We start from the raw sequence: 18672 nt of genomic DNA on the forward strand, positions 1-18672 counted from the left end.
AGAGGGGACCTGGTCATGCCAGCAGTGACCCTCTCTCAGAGGTACCACAAGGGAGCATTTCACATGGGGTTCTTGGGATCTCTACTTCCTTTGGGGCTTTTGGGATCTAGAAGGGCTATAAGTGAAAGTGTGTGTGTGTGTGTGTGTGTGTGTGTGTGTGTGTGTGTTTGCCTGTTGGGAGAATGGATGTAAGCTCTTTTGTTTTTTTGGGAGGAGGGGTGAGAGTGGGGGTCCCTCTGATGCAATTCTCAAGAAATGCCTTCAGTGGCAAAGTCTTCCAGGTCGTCAGTGGAGATGATGCCCAGGCCTGGAGCTTCTGCGCCCTCCTCCTCTGGGCTCCGGGGCGGTCCCCGGGGGCGCTGGGCACCAGCATGCTGAGTGGAGTCGCCCTGAGGCCCAGGGATCTGTTGTAGTCCAGCCTCGTGGGCACTCTGGGGCCTGGCGCGGGGGCCTTGCCTGAGGAAGGTGGGGGCAGACAGCTGGGAGGAGCAGCGTAGAGGCATCAGGGCGGTCACTGGCACTGGCCGGAAGCCAGGGTACAGCAGGTAGGGAGCAGCCAGGGCATCCTGTAGGGGCGGCTCAGGGGAGGTCCCCTCAGAGGATGGGACGGAGACCTTAACGTACTTGCCAGTCTCTGGGTCGTAGAAGGTCTTGATTTTCACCTGGAGTGGCAAGTCGAAGACGAAGTATTCTCCAGACTGGGGATCCTGAAGGACCTTCTGGGTGGCGGGGTAAGCGGGCAGGGGCGTGAGGGGCTGGGGCCCCCAAGGCCGCCTCCCCACAGGCTCAGAGACCCCGGATACTGAGTGGCGATGCGCGGGAGGAGGCAAGGAGCGGACCACAGGGAACCTGGCGCGGGACCTCTCTCCAGGTGACAGCGGCCTTCGCTCGGTCCGCTGTGAGTCCTCTGCGCAGGGTTTCCCCTCCCAGAACTCGCTATGCTTCTCCTGCACCAGGTCGGTCTTTCTCCTCTTGCTTGCTAGTTTCTTGGCCCGTCGCAGGGCCTTCTCCGTTTTGGGTGGGACTGCCGGTGGCTTGCCGGCGGCCCTCTCCAGCTGAGCAGGTGGCTCTGGTTTCTCAAGAGGGGCTGCTGAGCTGGTGGCCACGTCCAGCAGTGCACCTCGTGGAGAGATGGTCCGGAGGTCTTCCGCCCCCGGCTCGAGTTGGGGGTCGGAGCTGTCCTCCCACACGAGGCCGTGCGTCAGGTCCTCCCGCCGAGTAAGCCTGGCAGGACCCGGGCTCGCCCAGGGGCTGGCCCGGGGAGGCTCCCCCGGAGGACCCAGTTCCTCAGGAGCCTGGGAAACATCATCCCAAACACTGCTGGTGGCCGGGGAGCACGCGCTGCTCTCTCCCAGGGAGCTGGGATTGGGGGAAGTTGCCATCTCACCAGGGACCGTTCTTCTCCCAGGGGGCCCTGCTCTGGGGGCAGACAAAAAGTGACTTTGGAAGCCTTGTCTCTGTTCCTGCTCTTCCCAGCAAGTGCCAAGTGACTGCAGGGGGCGCTCGTCTTCTAAATCGTCCTCAGGTAGAGCAATCCTGGGGATATCGGGTGGAGCAACCAGCTTCCCTGAGGCTGTGGGCCTGCTCTTGCCATCGCTTGCCATGATTTCATGTGCTGCTTCTGGGGGTGGCCTCATCCTGTCCCCCTCTCCCACCGGTGATGGAGATGGGAAATTCCCCTTCAGGGCTGGTTGGGAGTTATCTATCCTGGCTGCACTGAATACCTGCCCAGGGTCTTTTAGGCCTTCACAGGCCATGTGCTTCAAGTGAGTGCCCTGCATATTAGTGGATGTCAGGGTGCTGGGCATTTCCTGGCTTTCATGGGCACAGAGACCAGCAGCATCTTCACCCCACTCTTGCCTTGGTAATTCTTCTTCTTTGTAGCTACTGCCAAGTGAGTCCTCTGAGGACACAGTCCGCAGAAGAGGCAGAATGATAGGTTTGATCACAGGGGTGGCCCTAAGGGTGTTGTCTTTAATCGAAAACAGTTTGTGCTTGTTTGTAGCAGAAGATGGAGAGGGGGTGGAGTCTTTGGCATGTGAAAGGGCCATGTCCTTATTTCCCCCAATCCAAGAGCCTCTGAAATTTCCTTCCTCCATCGATGCCTTCCTGGGTCTCCCTCCACACAGACCTTCCTCTTCTCTCTGCAGTGCTTCCCCCTGACTGTGCTCCTCCATGAACACGTGTCCGTTTCTTAAAGCACAGTGCTGTAGCTCATCTTTCCCCATCACCTTTTCCTTCTCTTCCTTCTCACTGTCACCTGCACTCACATCTTTCTTCCTGTCTTCCCGCTGGCTCTCAGTAAACCACGACTTCTGCTGATCATCAAACGAGGCAAAGGATTGATCTGAAGAGCTGGTGCTGAATTTGGCCTTACTTTGGAGGCTTGGCATAAAATCGGACTGGGTGTCGCTGTAAAACACATCCTCCTCCTCGGGGGAGAGGGGCCCTGGGGAGAATTTCTGGTTCAGGAGTGGGTTCTGAAGTCTTAGGTCTCTCTCTGGCTCTGTCTCTTGGGAGATGGATCTTGAGAGCCTGTTCTCCAGCTGATGGCTCTTGGTTTGCTCTGCAGCCTGTCCGGCCTCAAGCTCCCTATTACAAAGTTTCAAGGAGAGGTGCTTCCTGGGGTGGCGTTCCCTGGAGTCTGGACTCCAGCCTGGCCTGGTGGGACACAGCTCTGCCTCTCCGTTGGCATCTTCCTTCCCATCACTGCTCCTTTCTACAGCCTCCCCATTGACACAGAGGGCTTTGGTGACAGTTGGAGGTGAGCTGAGGGTGAGGTGATTGTCTGCAGAGGGCTCACTGGGGTCTGTGGTAGGGTCCTTCTGGGTACCGCTATGTGATGCACCAGGGACATTGGCTGGTCTCTCCTTAGAAAGTTCACTAGGAGGGCTTTCTTCAAGCCCATTGGAGAGGATGACCCCATTGCTCACAGGTTCTTGCTTGCCATCAGTCTTAATTCTGGTTTTCTCATCGAAGCCTTTCAAGAGAGGTGAGGGACTGTATGTACTCTTAACACGCTTCCGCACATCCTTGAGGTTGAACAGCAGACTGGGTGCTTTGGATTTGTAGCTGTCTCTTGACTGACATTCACTGGGCTCCTTCTCCTGGTATCCGTTCAGCTGTCCTGTGGGGGATGGGCTTATCTCCCCTGACTGGGTGTCTGATGATTCCAGGACATGCTTGGTGGGTATAATGGGGGTCAGGAGCTTACTGATATTAAAAGGAGGACTGTAATGCTCATTAGGGTCCCCAGGCATGTCCAGAGCCTCATCTTCTGGAAACTGCCCCTGGAGGTTGTGCTTTGAATGCAGAGGCGGGCCTCTCCTGTTGGTCTGTTTCTTTTCTTCCAAAGTGTCTTGAAGACTTTCTTTACCTCCTTTGCCAGTTTTTGGTTTCCTCCATGGAGGCTGGGTTGACTTCAGCTGAGGGTCAGGCTGTGAGCTGGAAGCTTTTCCCTCTGCAGGGAATACTGGGGGTCCTGGATCTCTGCAGCCCCAGGGTCCAGATGTGGACAGAGCCCCTGCTGCTAATCTGCTTTCTTCCTGAGTGCAGCTGGCCCGAACAGGGCAGGGAGAGACTTTGTGCTCAGGGGGATAAGGTTCTCTTGACAAGGGCGTTTCCTCATAATGTTTGGGAACTTTGCTTTCTGGGATGGTTTCTGCGATGTCCTTTCTCTCCAGCAGCTTTGGTTGGTGGGCGTTCCATGACTCAAAAGCACTGTTTTCACTGTGCAGAAAAGTCCCTTTGTGAGCCCACTCCTTGCCTCTTACGGGTTCGGCCTTGGCTGGCTTGTGGGGTGGAGAGGGGAATCTTGACTCAAATGAGCTGGCTGAGTTGTCAGGTTTGGGGAGGAAGCTGCCGGAGCCATGACAGGCCATTTCAGGATTCTTAGGCGACTCTTGTTCTCCGTGGTTCCTTCCAGGCTGGAGGCTGTTCTGATGGGCGTTGGAGACTTCAGCAGGAACCCTCCTGACAGTCAGAAAAGCAGAATCAAAGCAGAAGTTGACACCACTGTCTGGAAGAGGGGCAAACTTGGAAGGATTTTTGAGAGCTGGAGGCTTGCTGGTGGGAGGTCTGCTATCACAATGTTGGCTCTCAGTCCTATCGAAAGACTTGATTAGCGATGATACTTTGGAAACAGGCTTGTTGCTGCTCCTCAAGCCAGAAACTGGCATCTCCAGTCTCCTCTGGGATGGTGTTGGTGGGGGGCTGCTTTTGGGGTACTTTTCCTCTCCTTGAACATACTTGGGTAGCTGTTGGAAGGTGGCTGCCCAGCCTGCATGCTCGGTACCTTGTGACGGAAGCTGGCTCCAAATGCCACTTTTTCTGTGGGTGTGACTCACTGTTCCCTGGTGGAAAGTCCCAAACACCTGATGGGTGATATCTGGGGACAGATTGGAATCATGGAAGGATGCATCCTCTGAGATGCACAAGCTCCGGAACGCCCGGTCTGTGAGGTTGCTTACCTCCCTGTCTGCATCATCCAACACGCTACCGATGCTGGAGGAGTCGCTGAATCCATCTGTGCACTTCTTGTTCCCCTGCATTGTCTGTTGGCTCTAGGAAGATTGTCTCTGCCAGCTGGTGGGTGCCTTTGGGTGATGATTCTGGCAAGGAGTAGGTGCAGACCACTTCCCACAAAATTAGAGCTTCTTGTTGACCAGTTACAATTACAAAGTGGGGATTATTTTTCTCTGCAGAAGAAAGAAGCGCATGGTATGAACAGGACATCCTGCTTAATAGCTTTGGACAAGAACTACATTCTGTGATGGTTAATTTTATATGTCAACATGGCTAGTCCATTGCACATAGTTTTTGTTAAAAACCAGTCTAGATGTTGCTAGGATAGTATTTTTTAGATGTGATTAACATTAAAGTCAATAGACTCTGGGTAAAGCAGATTATCCTCCATAATGCAGGTGAGCCTCATCTTTGAAAGACTTAAGAGAGAAAAATGACTGAGAGATCCCAGGGAATGAAAGCAAAAATGGAAAAGTGGGATCAAATAAAACTTTTGTGTAGCAAAGAAAACAGCAAAATGAAAAGGCAAGCTGTGGAATGGGAGGAAATATTTATGAGCTATACATCTGATAAAGGATTAATATCCAAAATACACAAAGAATTCCTTCAACTCAATAGTAAAAATAATATAAAAAAACAAGAACAAATGATCTGATCAAGAAATTGATAAATGAACTGAATAGATATTTCTCAAAACAAACAAACAAGCAAACAAACTACAAGTAGCCAACAGGTATAGGAAAATGTGCTCAAGATCATTAATCATTGGAGATATGTGAATTAAAATCATGATGAGATATAACCTCATGGCACAGACTCCCATGCAGCTGGCATGGCTAGAGTATGTAGTTCTGGCCACAGGGATGGAAACAGCCAGATGTCTGGGAAATGTCCCTATCTTTCTGATCAAAGGAACAAACCCTGTTGGTTCCCATTCTTCCTTCTTTGAATGTAGACAGGAAGCCTGAAACTGTGTATTTGCTATGATGCCCTAACAAAGTATCATATTCTGATGCTTAAAAAATAGAAATACAGGTTATGGCCTAGTGGTAGAATGCTGCCTTGCACGTGCGAGGCCCTGAGTTTGATCCTCAGCACCACATATAAATAAATAAATAAATAAAATAAAGTTATTGTGTCCAACTACAACTACAAAAATATTTAAAAAAAATAGAAATACATTGTCTCTCAGTTTTGGAAAATGGAGGTCCAAAATTGATGTGTCAGCAGGTTTGGTTCCTTCTGAGGGCTGACCTCCTTTGTTGGTACTTAGATGCTGTCCTCTTCCTGTGTCTGTTAACATTCCCTCCATGCTTGTCTCTGTGTCCCAATTTCCCTTTTTATGAGGACATCAGCCAAACTTGATTTGTACCTTAGTACCCTTCCCAATGTCCTCATCTTATCTAATTATATCAGTAATAGCTCTATTTCCATATGAAGTATTGGAGGTTGGAACTTCAGCATATGAATTTTTTTTGGGGGGGTGCCATTCAACCATAACATGAGGCATTCACTTTGCAACCCTGAAGGACAACCCATGACCACCAAAGTCCAACTTGCTGAGGATGGCAGTTGAGTAGCCCCAGGTCCTCAGTAGTACTGCAGAGTGACAAACACACTCTGAGGTTTGTGTTATCAGGGTTGAGAGGAAACTTAATGGTTGCTACCATAAATCAGGTTTTCTGCTCCTTGAGATCCTGTTAATACAGTCAGGGAGTCTCCTGGTATCCTGAATGCTGGGACTTTGGTAATGATAAATGATGGACTCAGTAATACTGGTGTTCCTACACTTCTACATTAAGATGGAAATAAGATAGTTGCAGATAAATCTAGCATCTTAGAGTTAAGTAAATGGTCCCTAGCTAATCACATGCCCCTTACTATTATATTAACAGGAACTCTTTGTATTTTTTGAACACTCAGCTTCTATTCCTCTCTGAGTAAAAACACTTGATATCTTTTGGGGCATTTCTTCTCCCTGCCACTATGTTTAGTCTTGGGGTATGAAAGTCAAGGAGCTGCCAGGGCTCCCCATGTGGATGTGATACTCAGGGCAGGGCCCTGTGTTGTCCATTTCTTTGGGAGTCATGCAAGGATGGAAATGGGCTTGGGCATTCTTCTCTGCAGTGGAGCTTTCAGTATGCACTGGGGCTGCCTGGTCCCTCACCTTTCCTCCCCTTTGCCTGTGGTCAAAGAACTCTAACTGATCTTGGATTTACATTGTAATTCCAAATAGTGGTGAAGGATGTTCACTGATAGAGCATTCAGAAAATAACCACCTTACTTCTGCCTCAGCAATAAGAGAGATGCCTTCCCTCCCAGTGTCTTCAGGTAATTTTGCCAATTCTGATTTGGAATACCTGGAGTCATATGAGACTGTCATAATGTTGGCCTCATTCTCTCACTACACATTGGTATCCTTCAGCACAGTGGCCAACTACAGAAAGTGTTTCTGGTGTCACAGAAAGTGTTTTCCTGGCTTTTGGGTTCGTTCCATATTGCTTTGGTTTGGATCGGAAATATTCTCCAAAGGCCCATGTGTTAAAGTCATAGTCCTTGGCTTGACACAATTGGGAGGTGGTAGAAACTTTAAGAGGGGGGTGCTAATGAGAGGTTAGGTCATTGGGTATGTGCCCTTAAAGAGGATATTGGGATCCTGGTCCCTCCTCTTCCTTTCTCCTTTCGCACAGGAGGATGATTATCCTCCTCTGCTATGTGCTCCCACCACAATGTGCTGCTTTGCCACAGAACAAAAGCAATGGGGCCCGACCTACCACAGACTAAAACATCTCAAATGGTGAGCCAAGATAAACTTTTCATCTTTTAAAGTTCATCGTCTTAGGTATTTCTTACAGTAAGAGAACACACATACCTGTTACATTAGTGGGGGCTGTGGGTGCCTGCCTTGCTGCGTTTTAGGATCTGTAGTTTTAAAACTTCTTTTTAAGCTTATATTTGGTGTCATCACTGCCCATCTAGAAAGAGGAGGAAAAATAATTTTAGTGGAACCCAATTGACCAGAGGCCAATAACATGCTCAGTGGGAAAGCTATCTTTAAATGTCAGTAATATAGCTGGCAGTTGGCCTTCAATCTCTTCTTTGTTTGTTTGTTTGTTTGTTTTAAATTCATATTTGAACCCAACAAAATTCCAAACATAGGCTTTTTTTTTGCAAAAATCGTAACACAAATTTAATTTATTTCTTCTAATATTGATGAGCTTGTTGATGGCCCAAGAAATTTTCAGAAACGGTTTTAAACCTCTGGGATTTCTAATATATTTGACCCAGTTGTGATTTTTTTTTTGCTAGTAAAATCTGAGCAAAGGCCCTTTTCCCACTGAATGAATAACTTAGGTTTTACAGGAAATAGAAACTAGAGTGGCCAAACTCAAGTCCACTCAGCCAGCAGCAGCATGTTGTTCGATTTATTGTTGGCAGGAGGCTTGAATATCTATTTTGACAGCTAAAAGAACCAAAAAGCTGCCCAGGAGAATTTTCAGAGTGCTCAGGATGAAGTGTAAACTAATTAAAATAAACTCACTATGCAAATGTTAAATGCAGACCCTTGGGGCTTTCACAAGACCTTCCCTAGACTGTAGCTCCTGGATATTAATCTAGTCTAAGATAGTTTATTAATAATATTAATAATCATAATAACTCAAATTTGGGGAGTATGTTTCTTTAGAGAATTACAGAGGTGCTATGCTTCTGCCACCATACGGTGAGGCCCCATCCTGACTCCCCAGACTGGCTTGGATGGGCTCCTTCCTGTCCCCACATCATACTGGGGCTACCTTTCCCATAGCTCATGCTGTATTGAACCCATATGCTTTAGAAATTGATGATTGCTTCTTTTTCTCCTCAACTAGAAAGTTTCTTGAATCCTGGACGAGGGTCTTACATGTCTTTGTATGCTAAGCATATCAACATAGAAGCTCCATATTTGTGGCAATGCTCTGAATTGGCTATCTTAATTCTGATTAGTGTTTCCTGGATGGAAAATGGAGGCACAGGAAACAAAGGAGCAAGATAATGGAAATTTTAATGAAAAAGACCATGACCTTGGATCTTAAGGCCATTTGTAAAATTCAGATTGACACGTTTGCACACTGAGATATGACTGAAGAAGAAGGATAATTGTACAATTTGTGTCACATTTGGACACATTTCCACAGGAGTGGAATGATGTGGTAGTTATATTATGGACATTCAGCGTACCTATTGCTTTGTGCTTGGGCTCTCCCCTGTCCTGCTCACTACTTTGAGCTATTTGAAGGAAGCCAACCTGAGTTGGTGAAATTGTGGCTTACAGAGCCCTTTGCAGGTAGGAGGGTGTGAGTACCTTCAGATGACGTGAGTGAGGATAAGCTGAATAGGGCTGAGTCATGTTAGAAACAAGGTCTTGAAATCTGATCCAATGATCACGCAGAAACAAAAGTAAATACTTAATCACAAGCATGATAAATTCCTTATGTGTGTCTATGGCTTTCAAAAGCAGTTTTCTTCTCAACTCCTGTCCCACTCTTACCTTCATTATTTACTTAACCCTCCTTGCTCTGCTTGGTACCACTCATCATCACCCCTCTGCTTGGCCCAGATGAGTCTTCCAATGACTCATGTTTGCTGAATGACTTCTCGATTGCAGTCAAGACTATTGGGCACTGTCCTCTTGTGAGGGACCTTGACTCTTTACTTCTCCCTCCCTGTCTGGCTGGTCAGCCTCTTGTCTTCCTCTCCCTGATGGTTGGGTTTCCTTGGCTCCCAGCACTCAGGCTTCTCTTCCTGCTCTGTAGTGTGGACATGGATGATCTCACCCACAGCTGGTCTTAGCAGACACATCCACACACTGATTTTGCACCCAGGCCACTTGTCTGGCGCCATCCACATCTCCAACTGCCCAGTGGACAGCTCTCTGCCTGTGTCTTCTAGGCCTTCATACTCCCATCAGCCTGTTCTCTCTCTGGAGATCTCACAAATCTGAGAATCTCCTACAACTTCTCCCTTTCTCTTCTCCCTGAGCCTCTCCCTACCCAAACCATTTCCAAGTTCTGCAAGTTTCATCTTTAAGGGTCTCTTGGCCCCACTATGCTGGTCTCCATCTCCATGGTCACTATGTGGCCCAAGCAGCTGTTGTGTCTTCCTTGGACTTCTGCAGGAGCCCATATTCATCCACTCAGATGTAGCTTCTAGAAATCAAATCTGCTCTTGCCAACCTCTTGCTTAGAACTCTCCATGTCTTCCCAGTTTTCAAGAGTGAAAATTAATCTTCCTAAGAAGGAATCTCCCTTTCCTCCCCATCTTGAACTCTCTCCCCTTATGGTTGGCTTCCAGCTACACAGGCCTTTTTCCAGCTTCTTCTACATGTTATAGGACTTCCTGTCTTGGGACCTTTGCACATGTTGTTCTCTCTGCCTGGTTTACCTCCTTCTTTTCCGTTACCTAGTTAACTCCTACATATACTTCAAAGCCTAGGCTACCTTCAACTCCTCAGGCTATTTCAAGTGCTCCCATCAGTACTTTTAAAATAGGTTATAGCCATCTCCTTTGCAGCACTTAACAAAATTGCAGCTACTTAACTTATTGGTTTGTTATTTGACACTTATCTGTCCTGTTAGCCTGGGTGCTCATCTGTCTAGCTCATGTGCACAGCATGAGATATCTCTTAAATACATGAGAAAATCTCTCCCCCATGATATTATTCATGCTATTAATTGACTTAGCAGGATTTATTTTATTGAGTCAAATATAATCTAGTAATTGTAGCATGATCACAAATTCGAAATGAGTGAATTTGAATCCAAATGAATTTTAATTACTTTTTGCTTCCAAGTCCTAAAACGCATGAAATTTATCTGTGGTCAAAGATGGAAGTGGGTGAACCCGATTATTCTTATAGAGTGTTCACAGGCTGGCTGGGTGGAAGACCTCCATTTACACCACAGCACATACCACTAAGTTAGGACTGAGTTTCAATATTGATTAACATTCATATCAGGGAGAAGTAGCAATTTCATGACTTTGCCAGTTACCTGTTTCTCTGTTTTCCATGTTCCAATTGGGAAGTGGTTTTGAGATGCTCTGAGGGCCAGTGTCTAGTAACTACTATTAAATACACCCTATTTTGTCCCTCATCCCAGATGTAGAACACTATAAAAACTTCAATATTGTATGTCATTCATGGTATGATGTACTAATTTTAATTGTTAATATTATTAGTTAGCATATAAGCTCTAGATTATTACTTGTAACCTATTGCAAGGCAACTGTATCACTTTCATTGAAATCTTTGTAGAATTGGTAACTTGGAGTTTCATGGGTTAATGGGGTTGTTTACAGCGCCATTGCACATGCTCATCAAATGATACATGATGTGAATGATGGGCATCAACAGATGAGATGTTTGCCTCTGCCCTGTGAAACCCAACCCTGCCGAACTCAACAGCATTCTTTTCTACAGACTTCCAGTCCCCTCATGCTGTGACATGGGACACAGAGCAAGCAGGCATCAGGACGAGCAGGCCTTACAAAACCTCACAGTACACAAGGGGAAACAGGATCCCTGGGAGAAATGGGTGGACTGGTGACACTCGTGGTGAATATGCGCTCGGGGGGGACACTGAGGACAGAGTCTTGAGGTGGGAGAGTCACACTTGAGGAACACATTTTGTCTTCTCCTTGTGAATCAGAGTATGTCAAAGAAGCCAAATCTGAGCCCACCTCCCCACAAACCAGCCTTTTCTCAAGATGAGCACCAAAATATCCTTTGCATAGTTATCACTTTTCCAAAATGTTTTCTCATGTGATGCTCTTTTGGAATGCCATACTGCACGGGGCTGGTGTACTGTCATGGACCAGTGTGGGTTGTTTTTTTGCAGATATGGTATTTCCCCTCTCTCCCAACCCCTCACAAATGCATATGCATGACCTCAAGGGCTTCTTGGAGGGGACCCTGACCTCCCTCCATGCTCTCTACTTCTAGCTTGTGACGCACTGGATGTGTCCTGGACTGGCTCCTCTGAGTGGTAGTTCTTCTGCCTGGAATGTCCCTGGCTCTGCTACTGACCACTTCCTCCTATTCCTTGTAGAATCTATTTTTCTTTAATTACTTTTTAATTCCACTTTTTTTCTGCTATGATTCCAACTAGATTTTGAGATCTTTGGAGGGGGGGCCCTGGCCTCGTCCATCTTTGACTGACATGGTGTCTGCTGTGTGGTAGTCCTTTGTAAAAGTGTCCAGCTGCTGTTGCTGAGAGCACTTCTCTCGGGCCACAAGGATGTGATGACAGAGGTTTGCTGGAGTGTGTGGCATACAGATGGAGGAAGGGCTGAGAGCTCAGCCACTCCTCGTTCTCCACGTCTCCCTTGGGGCTCTCGGCCGCCTGTCATCTCAGGCCAGCGAATGTCACACAGGCCAATTTCTGCTGGTCCATCCCAGACCCTCATGCATTCCAGGCTGTGAGCGCAGGAAGTGGCCATGGGAGACGACTTCTGCATGCCAACCCCTCTGTGCCAGGCCCCATTCCAGATACATCACATACAGCTACTGCTTTGAGCCCTCCAACTGAGGAGTGATGGTCCCATAGACCAAGCCCTGATGGGTGACCCTGGAGGGTCCAGGTCAAGCACCATCCCCTGATGTGACTGTGCATGATCGTTATGAGATGAGACAATGGAGCCTCAGAGAGGTGACAAAAATATTTTCTGTCTTTGGTGAGTGTCAGAGCAGGGCTTGGGACCCAGGGCTTGGGACCCAGGGCTTGGGACCCAGGCCTTTGTGGTCCTGGGGTCCTCACCAGATTGAGAAAGTTAAAAATACAAGACACTCAGTGAAGTGTGAATTTCAGATAAATGATACATTCTTAAAAAGTATATCAAGTTTACTAAAAACTCGAGGAGACCTCATGCAACATGTGGGATATACTTACACTAAAAAATTAGTCATCTGAAATTCAAATTCCACTGGACTTCCTGTTTATTTTTGTTTTAAAACCGATAACCCAAGGGCCTCATCAACTCTTAGCACCCAAAGTGGATCACCATCAGTAGAAGCCAGTAAGATGTGTCAATTCTGAGATGACACAGTGACAGTGATGGCTCATGACCCATGTTGACATTCACTATCCTGTTGATTCTCACAAGCCCTTTTAGGAGGGTGGAGTGTGCCTTGTCATTGTTTTCTAGTGGAGAAATGAAGCACAGAGAGGTACCAAATATTGCTCTGTGTCACACAGCATATAAAGAAAAAGAATTAGGGCTGAAACTCAGCTTGGGTTTGCCACTTGACTACCCTGCACTTTCTCCAGGAGGAAACCTTGAACTTCTGGCCCCTGGGCTCAGGATTCAGAGGGTGTTTCCTGGGAGACACCCTCCACCAGCTCTCCGCTTCTGGGCTGGAGTGCATGAGGAATTGGAGGGCCTGGTGGACGAAAGGAGGGTGTTAATTTCATTGTCATGTCACCTCCCAAGGGTCTTCTCTGCTCAGCTTTTTGTGGCAACTCCCGGAGTGGAAGTACTGATTTGACAGGTGGACCTAGGAGGGCTCTGATGCTCTGCGGCCTCAGGGCTGGACCCTGCAGAGCTGGGAGGGCTGTCTCTCTGGCCCAGGCCATGCTTCTGAGCTGCCATTTCATGCTGCTTTTCGTCCCTCTCTGCCTTTCCACAGGAAGCCATTGGGGTTTGCTTGGCTGCTGAGTTTGACCACTTGCCTGTGGTGTGGTTTTGAGCCCAAGATCTCTGGGTAGATCTAATTACATTAATTGAATGGTGTTTTCACTTCTCAGTAAAGGGGAAGCAGGAAGACAGTGGAGATGACAGAGGTTGGCTTTATCGCACCCAGAAGGCCCTAACAAATTGGAATTGATTCCTTTGATTCCTTTTGCTGTTCTTTCTGGTTTTTTTTTTTTTTTTTAGGCAGGGACTTGGGAATGCCTTAAGAAGGGGTTCAGTGTAGTGAATTGGGGTGGTTCCTCTGTGCAGCCTGAAGCCTCGTTCTAGCTGTGAACGCACACACAGCCTCCATCACCCCACACCACGCCAGCCCCTTCCTCTGGACTTGGTGGCCAGTCCTGGGCCAAGTTCTTGACCTCTGTGTTCAAGGGCCAACAGCCCTCCTGTTTCAAAGGGAATGTCCTTGTCCTCATTCTGTATTTTAGGAGGTGAGTATCTTAGTTGGCTTGAGCTGAAATACCATAGACGGGGTGGCTTAAACAATGAGCATTTCTTTCTCAAAGTTCTGGAGGCTGCAAAGTTCAAGATGAAGACACTAACAGATCTGCTGTCTGCTGATCTCGCTCTTCCTGCTGTGATGACATCATAAGGACTCACCCTGCTAACCTAATCACCCCCCACAGGGCCTGCCTCCCAATACCATTCTGTTGGACATTAGAATCTCAATATATGAATTTGGGGGACACAAAAGGTCCACAGCAATGAGTGACAAAATGGCAAAATTGGCTTCCTTAGTTGGGGGCCTTCAGGAGAAGGGAGCAGACACAGGTAGATGTCTATGGAGCAGTAGGCTTTGAGTCCACAGGCCCTCATTGGTTCACCAATAAAACTTGGTAAAATAAGCCTCCTTCCCCATCTTACAGTGGGGGACACTGAGGCCTCCTCATTTAGTTGTTTGTCCTTTCCTTTGCAAGGGATAAGTGAGTGATAGAGGCCTCCAGTGCCAGAGCTGGGTAATGCCTCACCGTGACCTTGGTGTCCTGCTCTCTGGCCCCATGATGATTCTGCTTTGGCTATTCACCTGATATGGTGATTTTACTGTCCTTAAAACCCCTCTTGATTTTGGAAATCAAAAATATCTACTTTGGGCTGGGGTTGTGGCTCAGTGGTAGAGTGCTCGCCTAGCATGTATGAGGCACTGGATTCAATCCTCAGCACCACATAGATATAAAATAAAGACATTGTGCCAACCAAAAACTAAAAAAATAAATTTTTTAAAAAAATTTCTAGTTCATTAAGACTCTCCTGGAAGAACATGTGGGCTCTCACAAACTGAACTTGAAGATCTTTAATGTATTTATTTATTCAATAACTACTCACTGAGCACCTACTATGTGCCCCCCAGACACACACACCTTGTTCTGGTACTGGAGATTAGCCATGTGCAGGATGTGCCCTTTCCTTGTGGGACTGGATGAATCCTGGTGTTGATTTGTTAAAGCACATTGGCCTCTGATTGCAAATTGTCTTCTATTGCCACGTAAAATGCAGCTTTGGTTTGCACCTGTATCATTGCGTATCTGGCTTAACCATTTTGCTTCACTGATCTGGTATTTGGCACCCAAGGGGAGGTTCATCAGCCTGCAACCTGGCCTGGCTGTCCTGGCTGTCCTGACTTGACTAACCTTTGAGGCAGGAGCTGGAGTGCAAAAGCTAAGGGCTTTCAAACTGAACCTGAGGCTCCTTTGCAAGGCTGGCTTTGTCCAGTCCCAGGAATATAAGGTGGTTGGTCTTGGGGACCCCAATGTTAGCACAGCCTGATAAGAGTATGAGTCTTCCACAAACAATGCTGCATGTGTAGGGCTCTTTAAACTCTGCAGCTGTTTGGAGTCCAGGTCACTCCAGGGATCTCAGATGAAGTAAGCGGCTCATGGCACTGCCTGTGACAGTATGGCACTGTGGCTGCCCATCTTCTGCTACCATTGGGAAGAGCTTTCGTGTGGAGCTCAGTCTCACTGGGGGCTGATTCTGCCTAGGTAGTCAGTCTGTATGTCTGGAAGGATCATTTGCCCATTAGTTCCTGAATGTTGCTGAGATCTGGGCAGAGTCTGAAGTTAGAAGCCAGGGAGCCGGGCACAGGGAAGGCCAGGCCTGGTCTAACGAGGGTGTAAGGATGCCTGGTTCCTGGCATCACAGACCTAGGGAAAGACCTAGTCTCCAGAGAAATGAGAAATCACAGGAGAAAAGAAAAATAGTCTGGCTCAGGTCTTCTAACACCCGCCCATTTTGTACCTTCTGTGCCTGGTCCCTGACAATCTCGGCAGGCTGAGCAATGTTTAATCCAGATCTCTGGGGCAAAGGTGTTGGTCTGTAGCCCTGACCAATTTTCTGAAGCCAACCTGATACCCTGAGGTAGAGATGAAGTGTGGGTGGTGGTTCTTCTGAGGTGCAGTGGGCTCTGGGGCACACCTGAATGGTAGCAGGCTCTGGCTATGCTTGCTTTTAATTGGGGTATCGTCTCACCCACAAAGGCTAACCTGTGAGCTATGAGCCCACCCTCATTCTTGTTTCTGCTCACTTCTGGAGGCAGGGTGGTGTTCGCCATCACTCCTCACAGTGCTAATGGCCAGGGGGCTGGTCATGGCCAAGGCAGGGTGTCTGGGTGCTCCCTCCATCGGGAAGGAGACCAGGCCTCCCACTGCCAGGGTTACCATGGTGCCTCCTTAGGTATCTCTGCAGTTTCTGTCCATGGTCATTGGCTCCTTGGCTTTAGCCCTGTGGTGGGGCAGAACATCATGGTGGAAGGGCCTGGCAGGAGAAAGCTGCTGTGCTCATGGGAGTTGGGAGGAACAGGAAGGGGCCAGCGACATGCTACATCCTTCCAGGACAAGACTTCTATGACCCACTTCCTCCAAGGAAGGAGACCCTGCCTCCTCCAGCATCTCCCAATAATGCTGTGCAATTATGAACCTGTCAATGGATTAATTCACTGACGAGGCCAGAGCCCTCCAATCACATCCCTGATTCCCACTTCTGAACATGCGTCCACACAGGAACCTTTGGGGACATTTCCCATCCAAACCCAAACATGCCCTGTAGCCCCTGTTCTTACCCTCAGGTCTCCTTGGAGCTTGTTTTAAGGTGTCTGACCACAGATATCCTTCTATTCTCTGCATCCCACTCAACACACCTGGGACTCCACAGCACAGGGTATAAGACCTTGAACCCTGTGGGGCCCTTATTGACTAGGACACAGGAATCTCTGGCTAAAAGCTTCACAATCAGAGAGAATTTGGACAAGCCATTCAATTTAAGCTTCAGCCTTGCTTTGGACACCTTGGGTCTAGTGGAATGGCCAACCAGGCAGCTTGATACTACCTGAAAGCCCTCTAGTAGGCAAGGACAATTGTACCTGAGGGACTCCATCTTGAAGAGCTCTGTCTAGGGAGGAGCCCACCTGAGGGCTTCTTTGAAGAAGAGGCATTTGGATTGGTGGGAGCAGGGCTGTCCATCATCAATCATCCTCTCTCTAGCTTCTGGGAAGGGAATCAGTGTGGGGAGGGGACACTTGGCAGGTATCTCTGTAGTGTGTCGGGTGTGGCAGAGAGACAAGGTTGTAGGCAGGGTTCCCTGGAATCATGGGAGGTCAGGACTGCTGCAGAGTTCTATACACTGTCTATGACTTGATTCCCCCAACTGAGAAATGGCTCCCAGAGCTGGGTGACAGCAGAGAAGCAGAGGTAGAAGATCTGTTATTGAGCATCAGTAACTTAGGGGTATCCTCCTGCTTATTGACCTCCTGATCCCCATCTCACACTCCATTATCCATAATCTCACTCAATAGTATAACAGTGGGAAGTTAGGCGGGGCTGGTGCCAAAGGAATTTTAGGTGGAAAAATTGAGGATCAGAGAGGTTGAAGAACTCTTTCAGGATCACACAGGCAAAGAACAGCAGAGTCAGGATTCAGGTCCAGGTCTCTGGGCTGCACAGCTGTGCCCCTCTGATTGCAGGGAAGGTCGAGAGAGGCAGTGGGTGCTTGCTCTGCTCACACAGGGCAGGGAGTGGGTGGCAGCTTCTCTCCTGGCACCTCCTCTTCTATCTCACACAGTTATTCTTTTCACCAGGAGCCTTTGGTAGAGAAGGTGTCTTTGGATCTGGCTCTCCCATGGATGGGAGAGCTGCTCTGGCCCCTAGAAGCTGTGCATATCTGGGATGAGGAGAAGGGACCCTACCCAGAGCACCTCTGGGGATTTCTAACCCTTCCACACAGGGTCAGAGCTTCTCACCTCCCTGCTGGAGGCTGGGAAGGAGATGGCAGAGGACTTGTGGGTATATGGTGACCGTCTTTTCTTCAATCTGTGTGATTGTGATGGTAGGGTGGGTTTGGATGGGGTAAAAGAAGAGGCGGAAGGGGCTCAGGGCTGTTACTGACATGGCCATGAGAGGTGAATGACATCTGCCTTCTTTGTGGATTTTCTCATAGCAAGTACAGGCTTTCAGACATGGCTACCCAGGCCTGCCTACCTAAGATTTTAAACTGAAAGACAGCTAAGTAACTTAAAACAGTAGTCCCCCTTGATGTGAATAAGTTCCTTGGAGAGTTTTCTCGTGAGCTGGAGAACGACAGAAACTTGTCCCCTTTCCTTTCTTAAGGCAGGGGTCAGGTCAGTCCCTGGGCGTCCCAGAGTGTCCTGGGGGCTTGTTAAACTGCTGGGCCTTGCCAGGGCCTCTGGTTGGGGCCAGGGCATTCACATTTCCAGTAAGTCCCAGGGGCCAAGTTGCTGCAAGGCCTGAGGTCACACCTGAAGAAAGCTGTTCTAGCATTGGAACTTGAACTGGTCATAGCTGCTTGGGCCACTTGGTGCAGTGGTTGTCGTCCACTGTGGCGTGTGCCCTGTCTGCTCTTGTTCTGTGCCTGACTCAGGATAGAGAGGTACAGAGATGAATTAGAAGTGCCTCCCTCTCTGAGGGACTGTGCTCTAGAAGGGGAGAGCAGGCTGCTGGGTCCACAGGGCAGAAGGAGAGAGGACTAATGGGACAGCTTGTTCCTGTGCAGCTAGGAGCTAGGGGAGAGCGTTAGCTCCCAGTCTGTGCACAAGCACCCAGGGGGGCCCAGTCTGGGCACAGGGCAGAGGGTGGTGGTGGAAAGAGTGTGGGGCTTAGAATCAGAGCAGCTTCCTACCTCTCAGCCCTGGGCAGCCCCTCATATGGCCTCTCCCAGCCTCTGTTCATTCATCCGCGATAATTGGTACTTGCTTCCCTGGTGGTTGTGAAGGACACAGGTAAAAAGTGACAAGAACCTAGAAAGACTTACATAGAGTGAGGACTTGATAAATGGAAACTTCCCTGATTAGAGACTGCTGGGGTCTGACGTGGACCCTGCCAAATTCATATATTGAACCCTAATCTCTCCAGCATGAAAGTGTCACTAGAAGCCTTTTGTGGGGGTGAGTAGGTCATGTGGGTGGAGCGCCCATGA

The 18672-nt window shown here is 48.4% G+C and overlaps 1 protein-coding gene across 1 annotated transcript; it reads right to left on the reverse strand.

The window, feature by feature from the left end:
• Positions 1-248: 248 nt before the first annotated feature.
• Positions 249-4550, reverse strand: C4H10orf71 (chromosome 4 C10orf71 homolog). The gene has a single exon (XM_027947880.2). It carries the CDS (start codon positions 4548-4550, stop codon positions 249-251), a length of 4302 nt encoding a protein of 1433 aa, XP_027803681.2.
• Positions 4551-18672: the final 14122 nt, after the last annotated feature.

Source organism: Marmota flaviventris, chromosome 4 (genome assembly GCF_047511675.1).
Source record: "Marmota flaviventris isolate mMarFla1 chromosome 4, mMarFla1.hap1, whole genome shotgun sequence".
In the NCBI taxonomy this organism is placed as follows: Eukaryota; Metazoa; Chordata; class Mammalia; order Rodentia; family Sciuridae; genus Marmota; species Marmota flaviventris.